The sequence below is a fragment of the Ranitomeya imitator genome, chromosome 1 (genome assembly GCF_032444005.1).
Source record: "Ranitomeya imitator isolate aRanImi1 chromosome 1, aRanImi1.pri, whole genome shotgun sequence".
NCBI lineage: Eukaryota > Metazoa > Chordata > Amphibia > Anura > Dendrobatidae > Ranitomeya > Ranitomeya imitator.
In genome coordinates this window covers 1,212,826,591-1,212,852,824 of record NC_091282.1, presented here as the reverse complement: position 1 = coordinate 1,212,852,824, position 26,234 = coordinate 1,212,826,591, and the positions used below count along the sequence as shown (strand labels likewise).

Genomic DNA, 26,234 nt, shown 5'->3' with positions numbered 1-26,234 from the left:
AGAGCGGTCACACTATAGAGCTCTATACTGTAAGAGCGGTCACACTATAGAGCTGTGTACTGTAAGAGAGGTCACACTATAGAGCTCTGTACTGTAAGAGCGGTAACACCATAGAGCTCTGTACTGTAAGAGCGGTCACACTATAGAGCTCTATACTGTAAGAGCGGTCACACTATAGAGCTCTGTACTGTAAGAGCGGTCACACTATAGAGCTGTGTACTGTAAGAGCGGTCACACTATAGAGCACTGTACTGTAAGAGCGGTCACACTATAGAGCTCTGTACTGTAAGAGCGGTCACACTATAGAGCTGTGTACTGTAAGAGCGGTCACACTATAGAGCTCTGTACTGTAAGAGCGGTCACACTATAGAGCTCTGTACTGTAAGAGCGGTCACACTATAGAGCTGTGTACTGTAAGAGCGGTCACACTATAGAGCTCTGTACTGTAAGAGCGGTCACACTATAGAGCTCTGTACTGTAAGAGCGGTCACACTATAGAGCGCTGTACTGTAAGAGCGGTCACACTATAGAGCTGTGTACTGTAAGAGAGCTCACACTATAGAGCTGTGTACTGTAAGAGAGGTCACACTATAGAGCTCTGTACTGTAAGAGCGGTCACACTATAGAGCTCTGTACTGTAAGAGCGGTCACACTATAGAGCTCTGTACTGTAAGAGCGGTCACACTATAGAGCTCTGTACTGTAAGAGCGGTCACACTATAGAGCGCTGTACTGTAAGAGAGGTCACACTATAGAGCTGTGTACTGTAAGAGAGCTCACACTATAGAGCTGTGTACTGTAAGAGAGGTCACACTATAGAGCTGTGTACTGTAAGAGCGGTCACACTATAGAGCTCTGTACTGTAAGAGCGGTCACACTACAGAGCTCTGTACTGTAAGAGAGCTCACACTATAGAGCTGTGTACTGTAAGAGAGGTCACACTATAGAGCTGTGTACTGTAAGAGCGGTTACACTATAGAGCTCTGTACTGTAAGAGCGGTCACACTATAGAGCTCTGTACTGTAAGAGAGGTCACACTATAGAGCTGTGTACTGTAAGAGCGGTTACACTATAGAGCTCTGTACTGTAAGAGAGGTCACACTATAGAGCTCTGTACTGTAAGAGCGGTCACACTATAGAGCTCTGTACTGTAAGAGCGGTCACACTATAGAGCGCTGTACTGTAAGAGCGGTCACACTATAGAGCTCTGTACTGTAAGAGCGGTCACACTATAGAGCTCTGTACTGTAAGAGCGGTCACACTATAGAGCTCTGTACTGTAAGAGAGGTCACACTATAGAGCTCTGTACTGTAAGAGCGGTTACACTATAGAGCTGTGTACTGTTAGAGCAGTCACACTATAGAGCTCTGCACTGTAAGAGCGGTCACACTATAGAGCTCTGTGCTGTAAGAGAGGTCACACTATAGAGCTCTGTACTGTAAGAGCGGTTACACTATAGAGCTGTGTACTGTTAGAGCAGTCACACTATAGAGCTCTGCACTGTAAGAGCGGTCACACTATAGAGCTCTGTACTGTAAGAGCGGTCACACTATAGAGCTGTGTACTGTAAGAGCGGTCACACTATAGAGCTCTGTACTGTAAGAGCGGTCACACTATAGAGCTGTGTACTATAAGAGCGGTCACACTATAGAGCTCTGTACTGTAAGAGCGGTCACACTATAGAGCTGTGTACTGTAAGAGCGGTCACACTATAGAGCTCTGTACTGTAAGAGCGGTCACACTATAGAGCTGTGTACTATAAGAGCGGTCACACTATAGAGCTCTGTACTGTAAGAGCGGTCACACTATAGAGCTGTGTACTGTAAGAGCGGTCACACTATAGAGCTGTGTACTGTAAGAGAGGTCACACTATAGAGCTGTATACTGTAAGAGCGGTCACACTATAGAGCTCTGTACTGTAAGAGCGGTCACACTATAGAGCTGTGTACTGTAAGAGAGGTCACACTATAGAGCTCTGTACTGTAAGAGCGGTCACACTATAGAGCTCTGTACTGTAAGAGCGGTCACACTATAGAGCTGTGTACTGTAAGAGAGGTCACACTATAGAGCTCTGTACTGTAAGAGCGGTCACACTATAGAGCTCTGTACTGTAAGAGCGGTCACACTATAGAGCTCTGTACTGTAAGAGCGGTCACACTATAGAGCTCTGTACTGTAAGAGCGGTCACACTATAGAGCTCTGTACTGTAAGAGCGGTCACACTATAGAGCTCTGTACTGTAAGAGAGGTCACACTATAGAGCTCTGTACTGTAAGAGCGGTCACACTATAGAGCTTTGTACTGTAATAGCGGTCACACTATAGAGCTCTGTACTGTAAGAGCGGTCAAACTATAGAGCTCTGTACTGTAAGAGCGGTCACACTATAGAGCTCTGTGCTGTAAGAGAGGTCACACTATAGAGCTCTGTACTGTAAGAGCGGTCACACTATAGAGCTCTGTACTGTAAGAGAGGTCACACTATAGAGCTCTGTACTGTAAGAGCGGTCACACTATAGAGCTCTGTACTGTAATAGCGGTCACACTATAGAGCTCTGTACTGTAAGAGCGGTCAAACTATAGAGCTCTGTACTGTAAGAGAGGTCACACTATAGAGCGATGTACTGTAAGAGCGGTCACACTATAGAGCTCTGTGCTGTAAGAGAGGTCACACTATAGAACTCTGTACTGTAAGAGCGGTCACACTATAGAGCTCTGTACTATAATAGCGGTCACACTATAGAGCTCTGTACTGTAAGAGCGGTCAAACTATAGAGCTCTGTACTGTAAGAGCGGTCACACTATAGAGCTCTGTACTGTAAGAGCGGTCACACTATAGAGCTCTGTACTGTAAGAGCGGTCACACTATAGAGCTCTGTACTGTAAGAGAGGTCACACTATAGAGCTCTGTACTGTAAGAGCGGTCACACTATAGAGCTCTGTACTGTAATAGCGGTCACACTATAGAGCTCTGTACTGTAAGAGCGGTCACACTATAGAGCTCTGTACTGTAAGAGCGGTCACACTATAGAGCTCTGTTCTGTAAGAGAGGTCACACTATAGAGCTGTGTACTGTAAGATCGGTCACACTATAGAGCTCTGTGCTGTAAGAGAGGTCACACTATAGAGCTCTGTACTGTAAGAGTGGTCACACTATAGAGCGATGTACTGTAAGAGCGGTCACACTATAGAGCTCTGTACTGTAAGAGTGGTCACACTATAGAGCTCTGTACTGTAAGAGCGGTCACACTATAGAGCGATGTACTGTAAGAGCGGTCACACTATAGAGCTGTGTACTGTAAGAGCGGTCACACTATGGAGCTCTGTTCTGTAAGAGCGGTCACACTATAGAGCTGTGTACTGTAAGATCGGTCACACTATAGAGCTCTGTTCTGTAAGAGAGGTCACACTATAGAGCTGTGTACTGTAAGAGCGGTCACACTATGGAGCTCTCTTCTGTAAGAGCGGTCACACTATAGAGCTGTGTACTGTAAGAGCGGTCACACTATAGAGCTCTGTACTGTAAGAGCGGTTACACTATAGATCTTTACTGTAAGAGCGGTCACACTATAGAGCTCTGTACTGTAAGAGCGGTCACGCTATACAGCTCTGTACTGTAAGAGCGGTTACACTATAGAGCTCTGTACTGTAAGAGCGGTCACACTATAGAGCTCTGTACTGTAAGAGCGGTCACACTATAGAGGTCTGTGCTGTAAGAGCGGTCACACTATAGAGCTCTGTACTGTAAGAGCGGTCACATCATAGAGCTCTGTACTGTAAGAGCGGTCACACTATAGAGGTCTGTGCTGTAAGAGCGGTCACACTATAGAGCTCTGTACTGTAAGAGCGGTCACACCATAGAGCTCTGTACTGTAAGAGCGGTCACACTATAGAGCTCTGTACTGTTAGAGCGGTCACACTATAGAGCTCTGCACTGTAAGAGAGGTCACACTATAGAGCTCTGTACTGTAAGAGCGGTCACACTATAGAGCTCTGTACTGTAAGAACGGTCACACTATAGAGCTCTGTACTGTAAGAGCGGTCACACTATAGAGCTCTGTACTGTAAGAGCGGTCACACTATAGAGCTGTGTACTGTAAGAGCGGTCACACTATAGAGCTCTGTACTGTAAGAGAGGTCACACTATAGAGCTCTGTACTGTAAGAGCGGTTACACTATAGAGCTCTGTGCTGTAAGAGCGGTCACACTATAGAGCTCTGTACTGTAAGAGCGGTCACACTATAGAGCTCTGTACTGTAAGAGCGGTCACACTATAGAGCTCTGTACTGTAAGAGCGGTAACACCATAGAGCTCTGTACTGTAAGAGAGGTCACACTATAGAGCTCTGTACTGTAAGAGCGGTAACACCATAGAGCTCTGTGCTGTAAGAGCGGTCACACTATAGAGCTCTGTACTGTAAGAGAGGTCACACTATAGAGCTCTGTACTGTAAGAGTGGTCACACTATAGAGCTCTGTACTGTAAGAGCAGTCACACTATAGAGCTCTGTACTGTAAGAGCGGTCACACTATAGAGCTCTGTGCTGTAAGAGCGGTCACACTATAGAGCTGTGTACTGTAAGAGCGGTCACACTATAGAGCTCTGTACTGTAAGAGCGGTCACACTATAGAGCTCTGTACTGTAAGAGCGGTTACACTATAGAGCTCTGTGCTGTAAGAGCGGTCACACTATAGAGCTGTGTACTGTAAGAGCGGTCACACTATAGAGCTCTGTACTGTAAGAGCGGTAACACCATAGAGCTCTGTACTGTAAGAGCGGTCACACTATAGAGCTCTGTACTGTAAGAGAGGTCACACTATAGAGCTCTGTACTGTAAGAGAGGTCACACTATAGAGCGCTGTACTGTAAGAACGGTCACACTATAGAGCTCTGTACTGTAAGAGCGGTCACATTATAGAGCTCTGTACTGTAAGAGCGGTCACACTATGGAGCTCAGTAGTGTAAGAGCGGTCACACTATAGAGCTCTCTACTGTAAGAGCGGTCACACTATAGAGCTCTGTACTGTAAGAGCGGTCACACTATAGAGCTCTGTACTGTAAGAGCGGTCACACTATAGAGCTCTGTACTGTAAGAGCGGTCACACTATAGAGCTCTGTACTGTAAGAGTGGTCACACTATAGAGCTCTGTACTGTAAGAGCGGTCACACTATAGAGCTCTGTACTGTAAGAGAGGTCACACTATAGAGCTCTGTACTGTAAGAGCGGTCACACTATAGAGCTCTGTACTGTAAGAGCGGTCACACTATAGAGCTCTGTACTGTAAGAGCGGTCACACTATAGAGCTCTGTACTGTAAGAGCGGTCACACTATAGAGCTCTGTACCGTAAGAGCGGTCACACTATAGAGCTCTGTACCGGAAGAGCGGTCACACTATAGAGCTCTGTACTGTAAGAGCGGTCACACTATAGAGCTCTGTACTGTAAGAGCGGTCACACTATAGAGCTCTGTACTGTAAGAGCGGTCACACTATAGAGATCTGTACTGTAAGAGCGGTTACACTATAGATCTGTGTACTCTAAGAGCGGTCACACTATAGAGCTCTGTACTGTAAGAGCGGTCACACTATAGAGCTCTGTACCGTAAGAGCGGTCACACTATAGAGCTCTGTACCGTAAGAGCGGTCACACTATAGAGCTCTGTACTGTAAGAGCGGTCACACTATAGAGCTCTGTACTGTAAGAGCGGTCACACTATAGAGCTGTGTACTGTAAGAGCGGTCACACTACAGAGCTGTGTACTGTAAGAGCGGTCACACTATAGAGATCTGTACTGTAAGAGCGGTCACACTATAGAGCTCTGCACTGTAAGAGCGGTCACACTATAGAGCTCTGTACCGTAAGAGCGGTCACACTATAGAGCTCTGTACCGTAAGAGCGGTCACACTATAGAGCTCTGTACTGTAAGAGCGGTCACACTATAGAGCTCTGTACTGTAAGAGCGGTCACACTATAGAGCTCTGTACTGTAAGAGCGGTCACACTATAGAGCTCTGTACTGTAAGAGCGGTCACACTATAGAGCACTGTAGGGTACGAGCGGTCACACTATAGAGATCTGTACTGTAAGAGCGGTCACACTATAGAGCTCTGTACTGTAAGAGCGGTCACACTATAGAGCTGTGTACTGTAAGAGCGGTCACACTATAGAGCTCTGTACTGTAAGAACGGTCACACTATAGAGCTCTGTACTGTAAGAGCGGTCACACTATAGAGCTCTGTACTGTAAGAGCGGTCACACTATAGAGCTCTGTACTGTAAGAGCGGTCACACTATAGATCTGTGTACTGTAAGAGCGGTCACACTATAGAGCTCTGTACTGTAAGAGCGGTCACACTATAGAGATCTGTACTGTAAGAGCGGTTACACTATAGATCTGTGTACTCTAAGAGCGGTCACACTATAGAGCTCTGTACTGTAAGAGCGGTCACACTATAGAGCTGTGTACTGTAAGAGCAGTCACACTATAGAGCTGTGTACTGTAAGAGCGGTCACACTATAGAGCTCTGTACTGTAAGAGCGGTCACACTATAGAGCTCTGTACTGTAAGAGCGGTCACACTATAGAGCTCTGTACTGTAAGAGAGGTCACACTATAGAGCTCTGTACTGTAAGAGCGGTCACACTATAGAGCTCTGTACTGTAAGAGCGGTCACACTATAGAGCTCTGTACTGTAAGAGCGGTCACACTATAGAGCTCTGTACTGTAAGAGCGGTCACACTATAGAGCTCTGTACCGTAAGAGCGGTCACACTATAGAGCTCTGTACCGGAAGAGCGGTCACACTATAGAGCTCTGTACTGTAAGAGCGGTCACACTATAGAGCTCTGTACTGTAAGAGCGGTCACACTATAGAGCTGTGTACTGTAAGAGCGGTCACACTACAGAGCTGTGTACTGTAAGAGCGGTCACACTATAGAGCTCTGTACTGTAAGAGCGGTCACACTATAGAGCTCTGTACTGTAAGAGCGGTCACACTATAGAGCTCTGTACTGTAAGAGAGGTCACACTATAGAGCTCTGTACTGTAAGAGCGGTCACACTATAGAGCTCTGTACTGTAAGAGCGGTCACACTATAGAGCTCTGTACTGTAAGAGCGGTCACACTATAGAGCTGTGTACTGTAAGAGCGGTCACACTATAGAGCTCTGTACTGTAAGAGCGGTCACACTATAGAGCTCTGTACTGTAAGAGCGGTCACACTATAGAGCTCTGTACTGTAAGAGAGGTCACACTATAGAGCTCTGTACTGTAAGAGCGGTCACACTATAGAGCTCTGTACTGTAAGAGCGGTCACACTATAGAGCGCTGTACTGTAAGAGCGGTCACACTATAGAGCTCTGTACTGTAAGAGCGGTCACACTATAGAGCTCTGTGCTGTAAGAGCGGTCACACTATAGAGCACTGTACTGTAAGAGCGGTCACACTATAGAGCTCTGTACTGTAAGAGCGGTCACACTATAGAGCTCTGTACTGTAAGAGAGGTCACATTAAAGAGATGTGTACTGTAAGAGCGGTCACACTATAGAGCTGTGTACTGTAAGAGCGGTCACACTATAGAGCTGTGTACTGTAAGAGCGGTCACACTATAGAGCTCTGTGCTGTAAGAGCGGTCACACTATGGAGCACTGTACTGTAAGAGCGGTCACACTATAGAGCTCTGTACTGTAAGAGCGGTCACACTATAGAGATCTGTACTGTAAGAGCAGTTACACTATAGAGCTCTGTACTGTAAGAGCGGTCACACTATAGAGCTCTGTACTGTAAGAGCGGTCACACTATAGAGCGCTGTACTGTAAGAGCGGTCACACTATAGAGCTCTGTACTGTAAGAGCGGTCACACTATAGAGCTCTGTGCTGTAAGAGCGGTCACACTATAGAGCACTGTACTGTAAGAGCGGTCACACTATAGAGCTCTGTACTGTAAGAGCGGTCACACTATAGAGCTCTGTACTGTAAGAGAGGTCACATTAAAGAGATGTGTACTGTAAGAGCGGTCACACTATAGAGCTGTGTACTGTAAGAGCGGTCACACTATAGAGCTCTGTACTGTAAGAGCAGTTACACTATAGAGCTCTGTACTGTAAGAGCGGTCACACTATAGAGCTCTGTACTGTAAGAGCGGTCACACTATAGAGCTCTGTACTGTAAGAGCGGTCACACTATAGAGATCTGTACTGTAAGAGCGGTTACACTATAGAGCTCTGTACTGTAAGAGCGGTCACACTATAGAGATCTGTACTGTAAGAGCGGTCACACTATAGAGCTCTGTACTGTAAGAGCGGTCACACTATAGAGCTCTGTACTGTAAGAGCGGTCACACTATAGAGCTCTGTACTGTAAGAGAGGTCACACTATAGAGCTCTGTACTGTAAGAGAGGTCACACTATAGAGGTCTGTACTGTAAGAGCGGTCACACTATAGAGCTCTGTACTGTAAGAGCGGTCACACTTAAGAGCTCTGTACTGTAAGAGCGGTCACACTATAGAGCTCTGTACTGTAAGAGCGGTAACACCATAGAGCTCTGTACTGTAAGAGCGGTCACACTATAGAGCTCTGTACTGTAAGAGCGGTCACACTATAGAGCTCTGTACTGTAAGAGCGATCACACTATAGAGCTCTGTACTGTAAGAGCGGTCACATTATAGAGATGTGTACTGTAAGAGCGGTCACACTATAGAGCTGTGTACTGTAAGAGCGGTCACACTATAGAGCTGTGTACTGTAAGAGCGGTCACACTATAGAGCACTGTACTGTAAGAGCGGTCACACTATAGAGCTCTGTACTGTAAGAGCGGTCACACTATAGAGCTCTGTGCTGTAAGAGCGGTCACACTATAGAGCTCTGCACTGTAAGAGCGGTCACACTATAGAGCTCTGTACTGTAAGAGCGGTCACACTATAGAGCTCTGTACTGTAAGAGCGGTCACACTATAGAGCTCTGTACTGTAAGAGCGGTCACACTATAGAGCTCTGTACTGTAAGAGCGGTCACACTATAGAGATCTGTACTGTAAGAGCGGTTACACTATAGAGCTCTGTACTGTAAGAGCGGTCACACTATAGAGATCTGTACTGTAAGAGCGGTCACACTATAGAGCTCTGTACTGTAAGAGCGGTCACACTATAGAGCTCTGTACTGTAAGAGCGGTCACACTATAGAGCTCTGTACTGTAAGAGCGGTCACACTATAGAGATCTGTACTGTAAGAGCGGTTACACTATAGAGCTCTGTACTGTAAGAGCGGTCACACTATAGAGCTCTGTACTGTAAGAGCGATCACACTATAGAGCTCTGTACTGTAAGAGCGATCACACTATAGAGCTCTGTACTGTAAGAGCGATCACACTATAGAGCTCTGTACTGTAAGAGCGGTCACACTATAGAGCTCTGTACTGTAAGAGCGGTCACACTATAGAACTCTGTACTGTAAGAGCGGTCACACTATAGAGCTCTGTACTGTAAGAGCCGTCACACTATAGAGCTCTGTACTGTAAGAGCGGTCACACTATAGAGCTGTGTACTGTAAGAGCGGTCACACTATAGAGCTTTGTACTGTAAGAGCGGTCACACTATAGAACTCTGTACTGTAAGAGCGGTCACACTATAGAGCTCTGTACTGTAAGAGCCGTCACACTATAGAGCTCTGTACTGTAAGAGCGGTCACACTATAGAGCTCTGTACTGTAAGAGCGGTCACACTATAGAGCTCTGTACTGTAAGAGCGGTCACACTATAGAGCTGTGTACTGTAAGAGCGTTCACACTATAGAGCTCTGTACTGTAAGAGCAGTCACACTATAGAGCACTGTACTGTAAGAGCGGTCACACTATAGAGCTGTGTACTGTAAGAGCGGTCACACTATAGAGCTGTGTACTGTAAGAGCGGTCACACTATAGAGCTCTGTACTGTAAGAGCGGTCACACTATAGAGCTCTGTACTGTAAGAGCGGTCACACTATAGAGCTGTGTACTGTAAGAGCGGTCACACTATAGAGCTGTGTACTGTAAGAGCGGTCACACTATAGAGCTGTGTACTGTAAGAGCGGTCACACTATAGAGCTGTGTACTGTAAGAGCGGTCACACTATAGAGCTCTGTACTGTAAGAGCGGTCACACTATAGAGCTCTGTACTGTAAGAGCGGTCACACTATAGAGCTCTGTACTGTAAGAGCGGTCACATTATAGAGCTCTGTACTGTAAGAGCGGTCACACTATAGAGCTCTGTACTGTAAGAGCGGTCACACTATAGAGCTCTGTACTGTAAGAGCGGTCACACTATAGAGCTGTGTACTGTAAGAGCGGTCACACTATAGAGCTCTGTACTGTAAGAGCGGTCACACTATAGAGCTGTGTACTGTAAGAGCGGTCACACTATAGAGCTCTGTACTGTAAGAGCGGTCACACTATAGAGCTCTGTACTGTAAGAGCGGTCACACTATAGAGCTCTGTACTGTAAGAGCGGTCACACTATAGAGCTGTGTACTGTAAGAGCGGTCACACTATAGAGCTGTGTACTGTAAGAGCGGTCACACTATAGAGATCTGTACTGTAAGAGAGGTCACACTATAGAGCTCTGTACTGTAAGAGCGGTCACACTATAGAGCTGTGTACTGTAAGAGCGGTCACACTATAGAGCTCTGTACTGTAAGAGCGGTCACACTATAGAGCTGTGTACTGTAAGAGCGGTCACACTATAGAGCTCTGTACTGTAAGAGCGGTCACACTATAGAGCTCTGTACTGTAAGAGCGGTCACACTATAGAGCTGTGTACTGTAAGAGCGGTCACACTATAGAGCTCTGTACTGTAAGAGCGGTCACACTATAGAGCTCTGTACTGTAAGAGCGGTCACACTATAGAGCTCTGTACTGTAAGAGCAGTCACACTATAGAGCTGTGTACTGTAAGAGCGGTCACACTATAGAGCTCTGTACTGTAAGAGCGGTCACACTATAGAGCTCTGTACTGTAAGAACGGTCACACTATAGAGCTCTGTACTGTAAGAGCGGTCACACTATAGAGCTGTGTACTGTAAGAGCGGTCACACTATAGAGCTGTGTACTGTAAGAGCGGTCACACTATAGAGCTGTGTACTGTAAGAGCGGTCACACTATAGAGCTGTGTACTGTAAGAGCGGTCACACTATAGAGCTCTGTACTGTAAGAGCGGTCACACTATAGAGCTGTGTACTGTAAGAGCGGTCACACTATAGAGCTCTGTACTGTAAGAGCGGTCACACTATAGAGCTCTGTACTGTAAGAGCGGTCACACTATAGAGCTGTGTACTGTAAGAGCGGTCACACTATAGAGCTCTGTACTGTAAGAGCGGTCACACTATAGAGCTCTGTACTGTAAGAACGGTCACACTATAGAGCTCTGTACTGTAAGAGCGGTCACACTATAGAGCTCTGTACTGTAAGAGCGGTCACACTATAGAGCTGTGTACTGTAAGAGCGGTCACACTATAGAGCTGTGTACTGTAAGAGCGGTCACACTATAGAGCTGTGTACTGTAAGAGCGGTCACACTATAGAGCTCTGTACTGTAAGAGAGGTCACACTATAGAGCTCTGTACTGTAAGAGCGGTCACACTATAGAGCTGTGTACTGTAAGAGCGGTCACACTATAGAGCTCTGTACTGTAAGAGCGGTCACACTATAGAGCTCTGTACTGTAAGAGCGGTCACACTATAGAGCTCTGTACTGTAAGAGCGGTCACACTATAGAGCTCTGTACTGTAAGAGCGGTCACACTATAGAGCTCTGTACTGTAAGAGCGGTCACACTATAGAGCTCTGTACTGTAAGAGCGGTCACACTATCGACGTTTGCACTTCCGAGCTGAGACTTCTCACCGCTTTGTGCATTTCTCACCATAGACCCTCTGAATCTCCCTACGATCAGCACCATCCAGCTCCATCCTGTTGTTGGCCGGGATGTAATTTGGCTGCATGACAGAGGTCAAATGATTCATGTGACTGAGGCCGAGGACGTGTCCAATCTCATGTACAGCAACCTGCAGGCGAGAGGAGACACATGAGAGCAGACATCAGCACACGCTCATCTGGAAGGTGCATACTACACCTCATGGGAGACGCAAATGACCCTCACACCTCACTGGAGGTGCACACGACCCTCACACACCACTGGAGGTGCACACGACCCTCACACACCACTGGAGGTGCACACGACCCTCACACCCCACTGGTGGTGCACACGAGACATAACCCCCCACCTCACTGGAGGTGCACACGACCCTCACACCCTACTGGTGGTGCACACGAGACATAACCCCCCCACCTCACTGGAGGTGCACACGACCCTCACACACCACTGGTGGTGCACACGAGACATGACCCCCCCCACCTCACTGGAGGTGCACACGACCCTCACACACCACTGGTGGTGCACACGAGACATGACCCCCCCCACCTCACTGGAGGTGCACACGACCCTCACACCCCACTGGTGGTGCACACGAGACATAACCCCCCCACCTCACTGGAGGTGCACACGACCCTCACACATCACTAGAGGTGCATGTGACCCTCATTGAAAGTGCACATAACCCTGACACCTCAGTGGAGGTGCACATGACCTTTACATCTCACAAGAGGTGCACATATCACTGGAGGTGCACGTGACCCTCACTGGATATGCACATAACCATCACTGGAAGTGCACATAACCCTGACATCTCAGTGGAGATGCACATGACCCTCAGTGGAGGTGCACATGACCCTCGCACATCAGTGGAGGTGAACATGACCTTCACACTTCAGCGGATGTGCAAATGACCCTCACACCTCAGTGGAGGAGCACATGACCCTCAAAGCTCATTGAAGGTGCAAATGATCCTCACATTTCACTGGAGGTGCACATGATCCTCACACATCACTGGAGGTCTACATGATCCTCACAACTCAGTGGAGGTGCACATGATCCTCACAACTCAGTGGAGGTGCACATGATCCTCACAACTCAGTGGAGGTGCACATGACCCTCACACCTCACTGGAGGTGCACATGATCCTCACAACTCAGTGGAGGTGCACATGACTCTCCCATGTCACTGGAGGTCTACATGATCCTCACAACTCAGTGGAGGTGCACATGACCCTCACACCTCACTGGAGGTGCACATGATCCTCACAACTCAGTGGAGGTGCACATGACTCTCCCATGTCACTGGGGGTCTACATGATCCTCACAACTCAGTGGAGGTGCACATGACCCTCACACATCACTGGAGGTGCACATGATCCTCACAACTCAGTTGAGCTGCACACGATCCTCGCATTTCACTGGAGGTGCTCATGACCTTCACACCTCACTGGTGAAGCACATGACCCTCACACCACACTGGAGGTGCACATGACCCTCACATCTCTTCAATAGTAATTAGGAAAACACCGCACTTCTGGAATTCTGGTGGTGCACAAGTAGGATAACCAAATCCGTCAGCTGTGAGGTAGAAATACTTGGCACTTGTATAGGTGTGTTCAAGAACTTATTTATTGAGTGAAGAAATTCCAGTGCTTACTGTCTTAGCAGTGGACACTGCAGACTCCCACACAGCGCGCTGCCGCACAGATCTTCTCTATCCAGACGACTGATGAAGGTCAGGTATTGATCGAAACATCTCATTTATTTCTAGAATTTATTTACTCAATAAATAAGTTCTTGAACACACCTAGAGAAGGACGTAGATCTGGGGATTTATTATGATGGAATATAGGCTGAACTGGATGGACAAATGTCTTTTTTCGGCCTTACTAACTATGTTATATGAGTGCCAAGTATTTCTACACCACTTCTTCAATAGTGTCATGTCTCACCTTCAGTAGACTGATCCCCTGTTCACTATTGGGAGGCACAAAATGTTCATCATCGTCAAAATGTATGTCCCCTAGACGCCAGGCATGAGCAAACTCCCTGCTCGTCCCATCAAAGAGCTGAGAGCAGCCCAGGTGCCGCCCTGGAAGGGAGAGAGAAACAAGGACAGAAAGTCAAGAGCCCACATAACAAGACACTCTGTCACTGTTATTATAGGGACACTGTGGATATCACTGTTATAATAACCAGAAGTTTCTACAATGTAGACCTCCCCAGTAATATTGTTATCTGAATGGGAAAGGCTTTCCACCTCTCTAGTCAGGGTCAATTTTTCTAGGCAGGACAAGACTCCTGTCCTTATTCCTCAGAAGAGAAAATGGTGACGCTCTAGTACTCACGGGTCCCGAAGCCCAGCTTTATGTCTATGAGGTGGGCCGGAGATATCAGATCTTCTTCAAAGTTGAGGGGGACGACTTCACTCCAGATCCTGAAGGCTCGCATTAGTATAGACCTCTGTTGGTTAATAGTCAGCCACACGCTGTACCCCTCCCCCAGCAGCCTCCATTTTATTGTAGGCTTAGAGAAGGCCCCGTTCTTGGTTCCTGCCTTGATGAGGTCACTGCGTTTCTTCCTAACGTGACGTCCCAGCTCTTGGTTGTCCTCCAGTTGTGACTGGATTCTTTGTTTTGCCCCCATTATTTCCCTCCGGATTCTCTCACTGGAGGGCATGATGGGGGTGGCAGAGGAGGTAAAATGTAAATATTCAGCTTTCTGGCCACTATATGGTATTGAGGTGGCACTTTCAGTTGGGTTCACATATTCGTTCTTTTCTACCTCTGGGATCTTACGGTCAGGGACCCCACAACGAGGTGCACTCATGGCCTCTTGAGTGGCTTCATCCAGCTCCCCGGTCACTTTCAGCCTGTTAGCCTCCTGGAATTTCTTCAAGGCTCTGATGAATCTGGAATTTATTGATGGTTCTGAAAGCTCATGAATGACTGGTTGAGTAGAAGAGAAGGACTGGTCCTCGCTCAGAAGACTCGAGATGTCTGCTGGGGCCACATTCTCCCCAGAAGCTGATGGAGCAGTACGGGATGGCAGAGAGTCCCAGCGGACTGGCTCGATCCAGCCATACTTCCAGAGGTATTTCTTCAAGAAATAAAAAAATTGAATAGTTATAGCAAAGGCAGGATATTTCCATCCATACCTCAGTCCAAAACAGTCATCATAGCCTTCTCCGCACCCTATAATCTTCACCAGTACCCCACTCAAAGTCAGTCATCACCACCTGCACGACACCTGGTCATCTCAACCCTTACCCAACTCCAAGACAGTGATCATCACCTACACCACACCCCATCATTTCCAATAACAGCCCACTCTAAAAGAGTCATCATTGCCTACATCACACCCCATCATCACCACCTACACCACACCCTGTTATCTTCACCAACACCCCATTCCAAAACAGTCATTTCCACCTACACCACACTCCAAGACACTTATCACTGCCTATACTGCACCAGCACCTCATTCCAAGACCATCATTATCGCCTACACCACACCCTGGCATCTCCACTTACAAAAACTCCAAAACAGTCATTACTGACTTCACCACACCACTTCCCCACCACCTACACTGCAATCCAAGACAGTCAACACTGCCAACATCACACCTCTGCCTACACTCCCATCCAAGACAGTCATTGCCTACACCACACCCCGTAATCACCTCCTACACCCTATTCAAAGACAGTCATCACTGCCTACATCACACCTCCGCTTACTGTCCAATACAAGATAGTCAACATCGCCTACACCACACCTCGTAATCGCCACCTACATCATTCTCATGAACTTAGAAGGAAGTTGCAGCTGTCTAATTCCTCCTTACCCTGTCCAAATGTGAGAGCACATGTATCTGTGCAGTCGGCATGGTGGGAGGAAAGAGAATCGGAGTGAGTATTTTGTGGTCCAGAATCATGGCTACTGAGACTGGACTTTGTGGAAGACAGGGTGGTGCTGGTTCCGTGCCCCCTACAAAGTGGGACAGGAAGCTAGATCGTGGCAGGCACAGTTTCACCTTGCCCATGGCCCTGGCCTCACCATCAGCATCACATTCACTTCCCTGTCCCTTACCACACGCCTTGCCCATTTTTATCTATGATATATCCCTGTTGAGAAAAACGTTGCAGACAGTATTGCAATGTGTGATTTTGGATTTATTAATTCAAACCCGATAGATTATCCAGAGATCTTCCACCACTCCTGAAGTGGCCTCCCACCCTTGGGATGAGAACACAAATCCCTAAAAGAACATAACTTTACCATTTTGCCAGAGAATTAGAAGTTACATGTTAATGAACGCAAGGAAGAGCAGAGCTGAGACCCCCTAATGTCTTTTGTGCAAGGCGGCCCACATCAATGGAAGCTCTAGACACTTGGGCACCGACACCGAGAGATAAATTATGAGAGTACCATGCATCTCAGGGTTAAGTCCAATATACCACCCGAACCCTGGGAGCCCTCCGCACACATGCCTGCATCCCATATTTCTCTAGATGTCCCAGATACCGAACAATCGAGACTGACTCTCCAGAAACCCTTAGCCGACCCAAGTTTGGACTCTCCGTATCGGTCCAGCTCCAATGAACCCATTAAGATGTCAGTCATCCCGTTTGGACCTCCCCCACCCATCCTAGATATTGTAAACTATTTCAGCTAGGAGGTCAAGGGAGTAGAATTCAGTCCAACCCAGAGGGGTGGTGGCAAATATGGGCGGGGGCGAGCTAAGGGTTAAAAGCTAGCCACCCACCTTTAGAATTTGTCATTGTTCTGCCATGGATGCCATGTCATGTCACCTGTGGAGACGGACCAGAAACTAAGAAGGTGCCTGTGGATGTAAGAGCTTCCCTTTATCCACAAGTGATAAGAAATGGTAACGTGACAAATACAGCTAACTGCAATCCCAACCTGTACCCTACTTTTATCTGTACTTCTGGCTGTAATATCTGTGTATTACTCTGTATATATTTGTGGTATCTAGTGCGCCTTTCGGCAACTAAAATATCAATTAATTTTGGGCTGCTCGTTTATCTCGAAACCTGATTTCCCATGTCCGTGAGTACGGCTAGTATTTATACGCTACCTGGGGTTGGTTTCTGACCCGATATAAGCTTGTTAATGGACCAGGCTTGTATCTAATGTGCAACTGGTGGCAGCATACCTGTTAGAAAATAGGAAGAATTTCTTATTGCTTCAATTACACATACAGTTCTCTTAGCTGCAGTTTCCTCTGCCTGTATGTGCCTGTGTGTGATTTCACCTTCCCCCCTCCCTCCCCCTGCTATATAGCTGTAATTTGAGACCAGCATGCCGGCAACCTTCACTGAGCAGTTTATGGCTTTAAGCTGGGAAAGGCAGCCATAGTACCATGTGCTTTTTTGTTCCTGTAGAAACTTAATAGTAAGGCATAACTCAACTCCAATTAGTGACAGAGATATGAAAGTTATATATTTGGTATGTGCAACAATAGGGCTACATGCCGGTGCGCTTTCTGAGTGCAGCGCCTCGCATGGACAGAGAGACAGATTGCAGTTTAAGCGGGTCATATATCTACCTCGTGTTTACACTTAAATGAACCCCCATGATGTGGGGAGCATCATAATCATTTTGTCATCTTTATATGAGGTTCATATACCAAGATATGCGGGATGATGGTTTTTCATATCCTCAAGAAAGAGGAGTGCATTCCATAGCTCTGCCCACCCCATGAGGTCATTCAGGGTGAGAAACCCTTAGTTTTGGCCAAAGGTATAAAACTCAGAGTCCCAGACAAAGGGGGGTCTTTTGCCAGGGGATTCAGCTACCACAGGCTGTGCAATCTGACCTGAAGATCAGTGGGGAAGGTCCCCTCCCCCACCACTGCATGGTGTACCATTGAATGATATAAAAGAACTGTAAGTGTTTTTTTCAACTTGAATCCCTATTTATTTGTAATCGTCTGTATATACAAAATCGTCTCATTTTATAATATCTTTTTACCCTTTTGTAAACACTGCCTATATTTTGGAGTAAAATATATAAACTTACTAGCTTTGTTTCTCTTTGCTCTATAACGTACTGTCACATCCTCTGAAGTAAAATTACGCTACTAATTTGGGTTGGCTCCGGAACCGTTATTAATTAAGGAATTGGAGCTGGTGGCAGTGGATTTGTCCTGTGCATTTGGGAGACTTTGTAGCGACGGACGGAGTTGATAATTATTGTTCCCGCATGAGTGGGAATAGTAATATTGCCCTCACTGCAGTGTGCCCATTAGCCATTATAAAGTAAGGAAGCCTTTCTGGTGACTAATTATCCTAGGTGCAGTACCCTGTCTGACCTGAGTGTAAGGGGGGCGCCAGAGAGATTCAAGATCCAAACCGAAAACTGGGAAGTGGGATATAGATAAATCCCCTTCAGAAAACAACCAGGTGCAACCAAACAACCCCGGTTCATCATGACAAATTGGAGTGAGCGGAGGGAATGATAAAGATATCCTCCCTGAGATCCATGACAATACCGTTCTGGTGTTATTGGGGGATCCTGGCAGTGATGGATCAGAGGTTTCTATATATATATTCCCGGCCTGGGACTGGGGATATATATACCGCCCTCACTGCAGAGTGCCCCGATAACCAGTACGTGGCAGGGCATCCTCACCAGTGACTACTTATCCTAAGTGCAGTTCCCTGACTGACCTGAAGGTAAGGGGGCACCAGAGAGCTGTGAATGTGTAAGCTCTGTCACAGATTGGTGACGGCGTGTGGAAATCCGTATCCCCCCGGCTCTACTCTCATGTGTTTTCCTTACATAATGCCAGCAAAATTGCAAAATTTCCCCACTACAGGTGGACATATGAGACTGCAGTATCAATATAGCAATGATATATATATTTTTGTTTTACAATTTTGAGGGGGAGTTTTGAGGCCCAACTGTAGCATGATAAATACTGTGTAAAATTTCACAGCTAAAAAAAAGATTGTATTACACAGCCAGGCTAATTTGCACACCTCTGATGGACGTGTGAGGGTACTTTCACACTGGCGTTTTTTTTAATACGTCGCAATGCGTCGTTTAGGGGAAAAAACGCATCCTGCAAAGTTGTTTGCAGGATGCGTTTTTGCCCCATAGCGTAACATTACCGATGCATTGCGACGTATTGACACACGTCGCAACTGTCGTGCGACGGTTGCGCCGTGTTGTGGCAGACCGCCGGGAGCAAAAAACGTTAAATGTAACGTTTTTTGCTCCAGACGGACCGCTTTTTCCGACCGCGCATGCGCATCCGCTGCACCCGTTGTGCGGCGCTAACAACGCTAGCGTCGGAATCTCGGCCCGACGCAATGCGACGGGCCAAATTCCGACACTAGTGTGAAAGTAGCCTAAGACTGCAGTATTACTATTGATTATCATTAGTCCTAAGAGGGGGGTTGTTGCATTTCACAGAAATATAAATGTGGTTGAATCCCTGACTAATACGCAGCTGCAATTCTGTCCCTCTCTCACCAGCACCTCTCACTGCTCTGCCTGTACAGTGTGCCGAGCATGGCGTCATGGGCCTTATATTGATGAAGCTATGCGGCCAGCCAATCACAGTAATGGCAGAACCAAGATGGCTACGCAATTATTAGAAAGCTAGATGGTGGCCCAATTCTAATGCATCGGGTATTCTAGAATATGTATGAAGTTTATTTATGAAGTTTTCAGAATAATACAATTTATACAAAGGATTCGGCTGGACGGCCGCGACCAATTAGCAAAGCGTGGTTCAAATTCCGCGCCAATTCGCGGGCGGACTGCGCCTGTCACTGATTGCTCGTGGCCGGGCGTGACCAATCAATTAAGCCAGGCCCGGCTCCAGGTTTTTGAGGGCCCTGGGCGAAAGAGTCTCAGTGGGCCCCCCTCTTTAAGACATACCACAATTCATGATGCACAGATACAGCAGAGAAATATAGCACAGCCAAGTAACGTATAACACAGCCCACGTAGTTTATAACACAGCCCACGTAGTATATAGCACAGGCACGTATTATATAACACAGCCCACGTAGTGTATAACACAGCCACGTAGTATATAGCACAGCCACATAGTATATAGCACAGCCCACATAGTAAATAGCACAGGCAAGTATATTGCCCAGCCATGTAGTATATTGCCCAGCCACGTAGTATATTGCCCAGCGACGTAGTATATTGTCCAGCCATGTAGTATCTTGCCCAGCCACGTAGTATATAGCAAAGACATGTAGTATATTGCCCAGCCACGTAGTATATTGCCCAGCCACATAGTGTATTGCCCAGCCATGTAGTATATTGGCCAGCCACGTAGTATATTGCCCAGCGACGTAGTATATTGTCCAGCCATGTAGTATCTTGCCCAGCCACGTAGTATATAGCACAGACACGTAGTATATAGCAAAGACATGTAGCATATTGCCCAGCCACGTAGTATATTGCCCAGCCACATAGTGTATTGCCCAGCCATGTAGTATATTGGCCAGCCACGTAATATATTGCACAGTCACATAGTATATAGCACAGAGACGTAGTATATAACGCTGCCCATGCAGTATATAACCCAGGCCACGTTGTATTAAGCACAGCAATGTAGTATATTGCCCAGCCAAGTAATATATACCACAGCTACGTGGTATATAGTACAGCCCACATAATATACAGCACAGAGATGTAGTATATAACACAGCCCACGCAGTATCTAACACAGCCCACGTAGTATATAGCAATGTGGGCACCATATCCCTGTTAAAAAAGAATTAAAATAAAAAATAGTTATATACTCACCTAACGTCGGCCCCCAGATCCAGCCCAGGCCTTTCCCGCTCCTCACGACGCTCCGGTCCCAAGAGTGCATTGCGGTCTCGCGAGATGATGACGTAGTTGTCTCGCGAGACCGCTACTTCATCATCTCGCAAGACCGCAATGCATGGACCGGACCGTCGCGAGGAGCGGAAAAGGCCTGGGCTGGAGTTACAACGCGGCATAACACGGTCCGTTAACGCTGCCATTAACCCTGTGTGAGCGTTGACTGGAGGGGAGTATGGAGCGGGCACTGACAGCAGGGGAGTAGGGAGCGGCCATTTTGCAGCCGCACTGTGCCTGTCGCTAATTGGTAATTTCCGTGACAGACAGACGGAAGTGACCCTTAGACAATTATATAGTAGAAGGAAGAAAGACAAGATGACTGTCAATCTTCCTCGGTCTGGGGCTCCATGCAAGATCTCGTCTCGTGGGGTTAGGATTATTCTGAGAAAGGTTAGGAATCAGCGCAGAACTACACGGGACCGGAAGGGAGATGGGACCACAGCCTCAAACATTACTGTTAGTAATATGCTAGGTTCAGGACAATTGCACTGTATTGAAGAGAGGATAGATGGGGTCATGTATCGTGAGATTTTGGGCAACAGCCTCCTTCCCTCAGAAAGAGCATTAAAGATGGGTCGTGGCTTGATCTTCCAGCATGAGAATTACCCAAAACACACAGCCAAGGCAACTAAGGAGTGTACTGTACAACTGTAGAAGTATTTCATGGTCTATGGAGTGGCCTAGCCAGTCTCCAGACCTGATCCCAGTAGAAAATCTTTGGAGGGAACTGAAACTCAATGTTGCTCAGTGACAGCCCCGAAACCTAGAAGATCTGTATGGAGGAGGGGGCCAAAATCCCTGCTGCAGTGTCTGCAAACCTGGTCGAGAACTGCAGGAAACATCTGACCTCTGTAACTGCAAACAAAGGTTTCTGGACCAAATATTAAGCTCTGTTTTTCTATTGTATCAAATAGACTGGGACAATATCCTCAGAAATAAGAATACAGATAATAAATGGGAAATGTTTAAGAACATCCTAAATAGGCAGTGTAAGCGGTTTATACCTTGTGGGAATAAAAGGACTAGAAATAGGAAAAACCCAATGTGGCTAAACAAAGAAGTAAGACAGGCAATTAACAGTAAAAAGAAAGCATTTGCACTACTAAAGCAGGATGGCACCATTGAAGCTCTAAAAAACTATAGGGAGAAAAATACTTTATCTAAAAAACTAATTAAAGCTGCCAAAAAGGAAACAGAGAAGCACATTGCTAAGGAGAGTAAAACTAATCCCAAACTGTTCTTCAACTATATCAATAGTAAAAGAATAAAAACTGAAAATGTAGGCCCCTTAAAAAATAGTGAGGAAAGAATGGTTGTAGATGACGAGGAAAAAGCTAACATATTAAACACCTTCTTCTCCACGGTATTCACGGTGGAAAATGAAATGCTAGGTGAAATCCCAAGAAACAATGAAAACCCTATATTAAGGGTCACCAATCTAACCCAAGAAGAGGTGCGAAACCGGCTAAATAAGATTAAAATAGATAAATCTCCGGGTCCGGATGGCATACACCCACGAGTACTAAGAGAACTAAGTAATGTAATAGATAAACCATTATTTCTTATTTTTAGGGACCCTATAGCGACAGGGTCTGTTCCGCAGGACTGGCGCATAGCAAATGTGGTGCCAATATTCAAAAAGGGCTCTAAAAGTGAACCTGGAAATTATAGGCCAGTAAGTCTAACCTCTATTGTTGGTAAAATATTTGAAGGGTTTCTGAGGGATGTTATTCTGGATTATCTCAATGAGAATAACTGTTTAACTCCATATCAGCATGGGTTTATGAGAAATCGCTCCTGTCAAACCAATCTAATCAGTTTTTATGAAGAGGTAAGCTATAGGCTGGACCACGGTGAGTCATTGGACGTGGTATATCTCGATTTTTCCAAAGCGTTTGATACCGTGCCGCACAAGAGGTTGGTACACAAAATGAGAATGCTTGGTCTGGGGGAAAATGTGTGTAAATGGGTTAGTAACTGGCTTAGTGATAGAAAGCAGAGGGTGGTTATAAATGGTATAGTCTCTAACTGGGTCGCTGTGACCAGTGGGGTACCGCAGGGGTCAGTATTGGGACCTGTTCTCTTCAACATATTCATTAATGATCTGGTAGAAGGTTTACACAGTAAAATATCGATATTTGCAGATGATACAAAACTATGTAAAGCAGTTAATACAAGAGCAGATAGTATTCTGCTACAGATGGATCTGGATAAGTTGGAAACTTGGGCTGAAAGGTGGCAGATGAGGTTTAACAATGATAAATGTGAGGTTATACACATGGGAAGAAGGAATCAATGTCACCATTACACACTGAATGGGAAACCACTGGGTAAATCTGACAGGGAGAAGGACTTGGAGATCCTAGTTAATGATAAACTTACCTGGAGCAGCCAGTGCCAGGCAGCAGCTGCCAAGGCAAACAGGATCATGGGGTGCATTAAAAGAGGTCTGGATACACATGATGAGAGCATTATACTGCCTCTGTACAAATCCCTAGTTAGACCGCACATGGAGTACTGTGTCCAGTTTTGGGCACCGGTGCTCAGGAAGGATATAATGGAACTAGAGAGAGTACAAAGGAGGGCAACAAAATTAATAAAGGGGATGGGAGAACTACAATACCCAGATAGATTAGCGAAATTAGGATTATTTAGTCTAGAAAAAAGACGACTGAGGGGCGATCTAATAACCATGTATAAGTATATAAGGGGACAATACAAATATCTCGCTGAGGATCTGTTTATACCAAGGAAGGTGACGGGCACAAGGGGGCATTCTTTGCGTCTGGAGGAGAGAAGGTTTTTCCACCAATATAGAAGAGGATTCTTTACTGTTAGGGCAGTGAGAATCTGGAATTGCTTGCCTGAGGAGGTGGTGATGGCGAACTCAGTCGAGGGGTTCAAGAGAGGCCTGGATGTCTTCCTGGAGCAGAACAATATTGTATCATACAATTATTAGGTTCTGTAGAAGGACTGTTATGTTTGCTAATGACAGGTGTTATGAAGGCAATCCAGAAACACAGTGTGCTTAGCGATCAGAGCGCACACAGTGATCTGACAAATACCCAAAAATACAAGAACGAGCTCTGAGACGTGGAAACTCTGTAGACTGCACACCTGATCCTATCCTAAACACAACTAAAAGCGGCTGTGGATTGCGCCTAACAACTACCTAGGCAACTCGGCACAGCCTAAGAAACTAGCTAGCCTGAAGATAGAAAAATAGGCCTGACTTGCCCCAGAGAAATTCCCCAAAGGAAAAGGCAGCCCCCCACATATAATGACTGTGAGTAAGATGAAAAGACAAAACGTAGGGATGAAATAGATTCAGCAAAGGGGGGCCCGATATTCTAGGACAGAGCGAGGACAGTAAAGCGAACTTTGCAGTCTACAAAAAACCCTAAAGCAAAACCACGCAAAGGGGGCAAAAAAAAACCCACCGTGCCGAACTAACGGCACGGCGGTACACCCTTTGCGTCTCAGAGCTTCCAGCAAAACAAAAGACAAGCTGGACAGAAAAAAAGCAACAAAAAAGCAAAAAGCACTTAGCTATACAGAGCAGCAGGTCACAGGAACAATCAGGAGAAGCTCAGATCCAACACTGAAACATTGACAAGGAGCAAGGATAGCAGCATCAGGCGGAGTTAAGTAATGAAGCAGTTAACGAGCTCACCAGAACACCTGAGGGAGGAAGCTCAGAAGCTGCAGTACCACTTGTGACCACAGGAGTGAATTCAGCCACAGAATTCACAACAGTACCCCCCCCCTTGAGGAGGGGTCACCGAACCCTCACCAGAGCCCCCAGGCCGACCAGGATGAGCCGCATGAAAGGCACGAACAAGATCGGAAGCATGAACATCAGAGGCAAAAACCCAGGAATTATCTTCCTGAGCATAACCCTTCCATTTAACCAGATACTGGAGTTTCCGTCTAGAAACACGAGAATCCAAAATCTTCTCCACAATATACTCCAATTCCCCCTCCACCAAAACCGGGGCAGGAGGCTCAACAGATGGAACCATAGGTGCCACGTATCTCCGCAACAACGACCTATGGAATACATTATGTATGGAAAAGGAGTCTGGGAGGGTCAAACGAAAAGACACAGGATTGAGAACCTCAGAAATCCTATACGGACCAATAAAACGAGGTTTAAATTTAGGAGAGGAAACCTTCATAGGAATATGACGAGAAGATAACCAAACCAGATCCCCAACACGAAGTCGGGGACCCACACGGCGTCTGCGATTAGCGAAAAGTTGAGCTTTCTCCTGGGACAAGATCAAATTGTCCACTACCTGAGTCCAGATCTGCTGCAACCTGTCCACCACAGAATCCACACCAGGACAGTCCGAAGACTCAACCTGTCCTGAAGAGAAACGAGGATGGAACCCAGAATTGCAAAAAAATGGAGAAACCAAGGTAGCCGAGCTGGCCCGATTATTAAGGGCGAACTCAGCCAACGGCAAAAAGGACACCCAATCATCCTGGTCTGCAGAAACAAAACATCTCAGATATGTTTCCAAGGTCTGATTGGTTCGTTCGGTCTGGCCATTAGTCTGAGGATGGAAAGCCGAGGAAAAGGATAGGTCAATGCCCATCCTACCACAAAAGGCTCGCCAAAACCTTGAAACAAACTGGGAACCTCTGTCAGAAACAATATTCTCAGGAATGCCATGCAACCGAACCACATGCTGAAAGAACAAAGGTACCAAATCAGAGGAGGAAGGCAATTTAGCCAAGGGCACCAGATGGACCATTTTAGAAAAGCGATCACAGACCACCCAAATGACTGACATCTTTTGAGAAACGGGAAGGTCAGAAATGAAATCCATCGAAATATGTGTCCAAGGCCTCTTTGGGACCGGCAAGGGCAAAAGCAACCCACTGGCACGAGAACAGCAGGGCTTAGCCCTAGCACAAATCCCACAGGACTGCACAAAAGTACGTACATCCCGTGACAGAGATGGCCACCAGAAGGATCTAGCCACTAACTCTCTGGTACCAAAGATTCCAGGATGACCAGCCAACACCGAACAATGAAGTTCAGAGATAAGTTTATTAGTCCACCTATCAGGGACGAACAGTTTCTCTGCTGGACAACGATCAGGTTTATTCGCCTGAAATTTTTGCAGCACCCGCCGCAAATCAGGGGAGATGGCAGACACAATGACTCCTTCCTTGAGGATACCCGCTGGCTCAGATAAACCCGGAGAGTCGGGCACAAAACTCCTAGACAGAGCATCCGCCTTCACATTTTTAGAGCCCGGAAGGTACGAAATCACAAAGTCGAAGCGGGCAAAAAATAACGACCAACGGGCCTGTCTAGGATTCAAGCGCTTGGCAGACTCGAGATAAGTCAAGTTCTTATGATCAGTCAATACCACCACGCGATGCTTAGCTCCTTCAAGCCAATGACGCCACTCCTCGAATGCCCACTTCATGGCCAGCAACTCTCGATTGCCCACATCA

General features: G+C 46.5%; 1 protein-coding gene across 1 annotated transcript in view; it reads right to left on the bottom strand.

Moving 5' to 3' along the window:
- The window catches only part of LOC138658379 (matrix metalloproteinase-21-like), a 98,467-nt gene that overhangs the window by 54,134 nt on the left and 18,099 nt on the right, over window positions 1-26,234 (bottom strand). The window contains exons 3-5 of the mRNA XM_069745823.1: window positions 14,234-14,984; window positions 13,838-13,977; window positions 11,875-12,016 (exon numbers count right to left, since the gene is read on the bottom strand). Coding sequence (XP_069601924.1) covers window positions 11,875-12,016; window positions 13,838-13,977; window positions 14,234-14,984 — 1,033 coding nt within the window. The remainder of the gene's footprint in view (window positions 1-11,874; window positions 12,017-13,837; window positions 13,978-14,233; window positions 14,985-26,234) is intronic.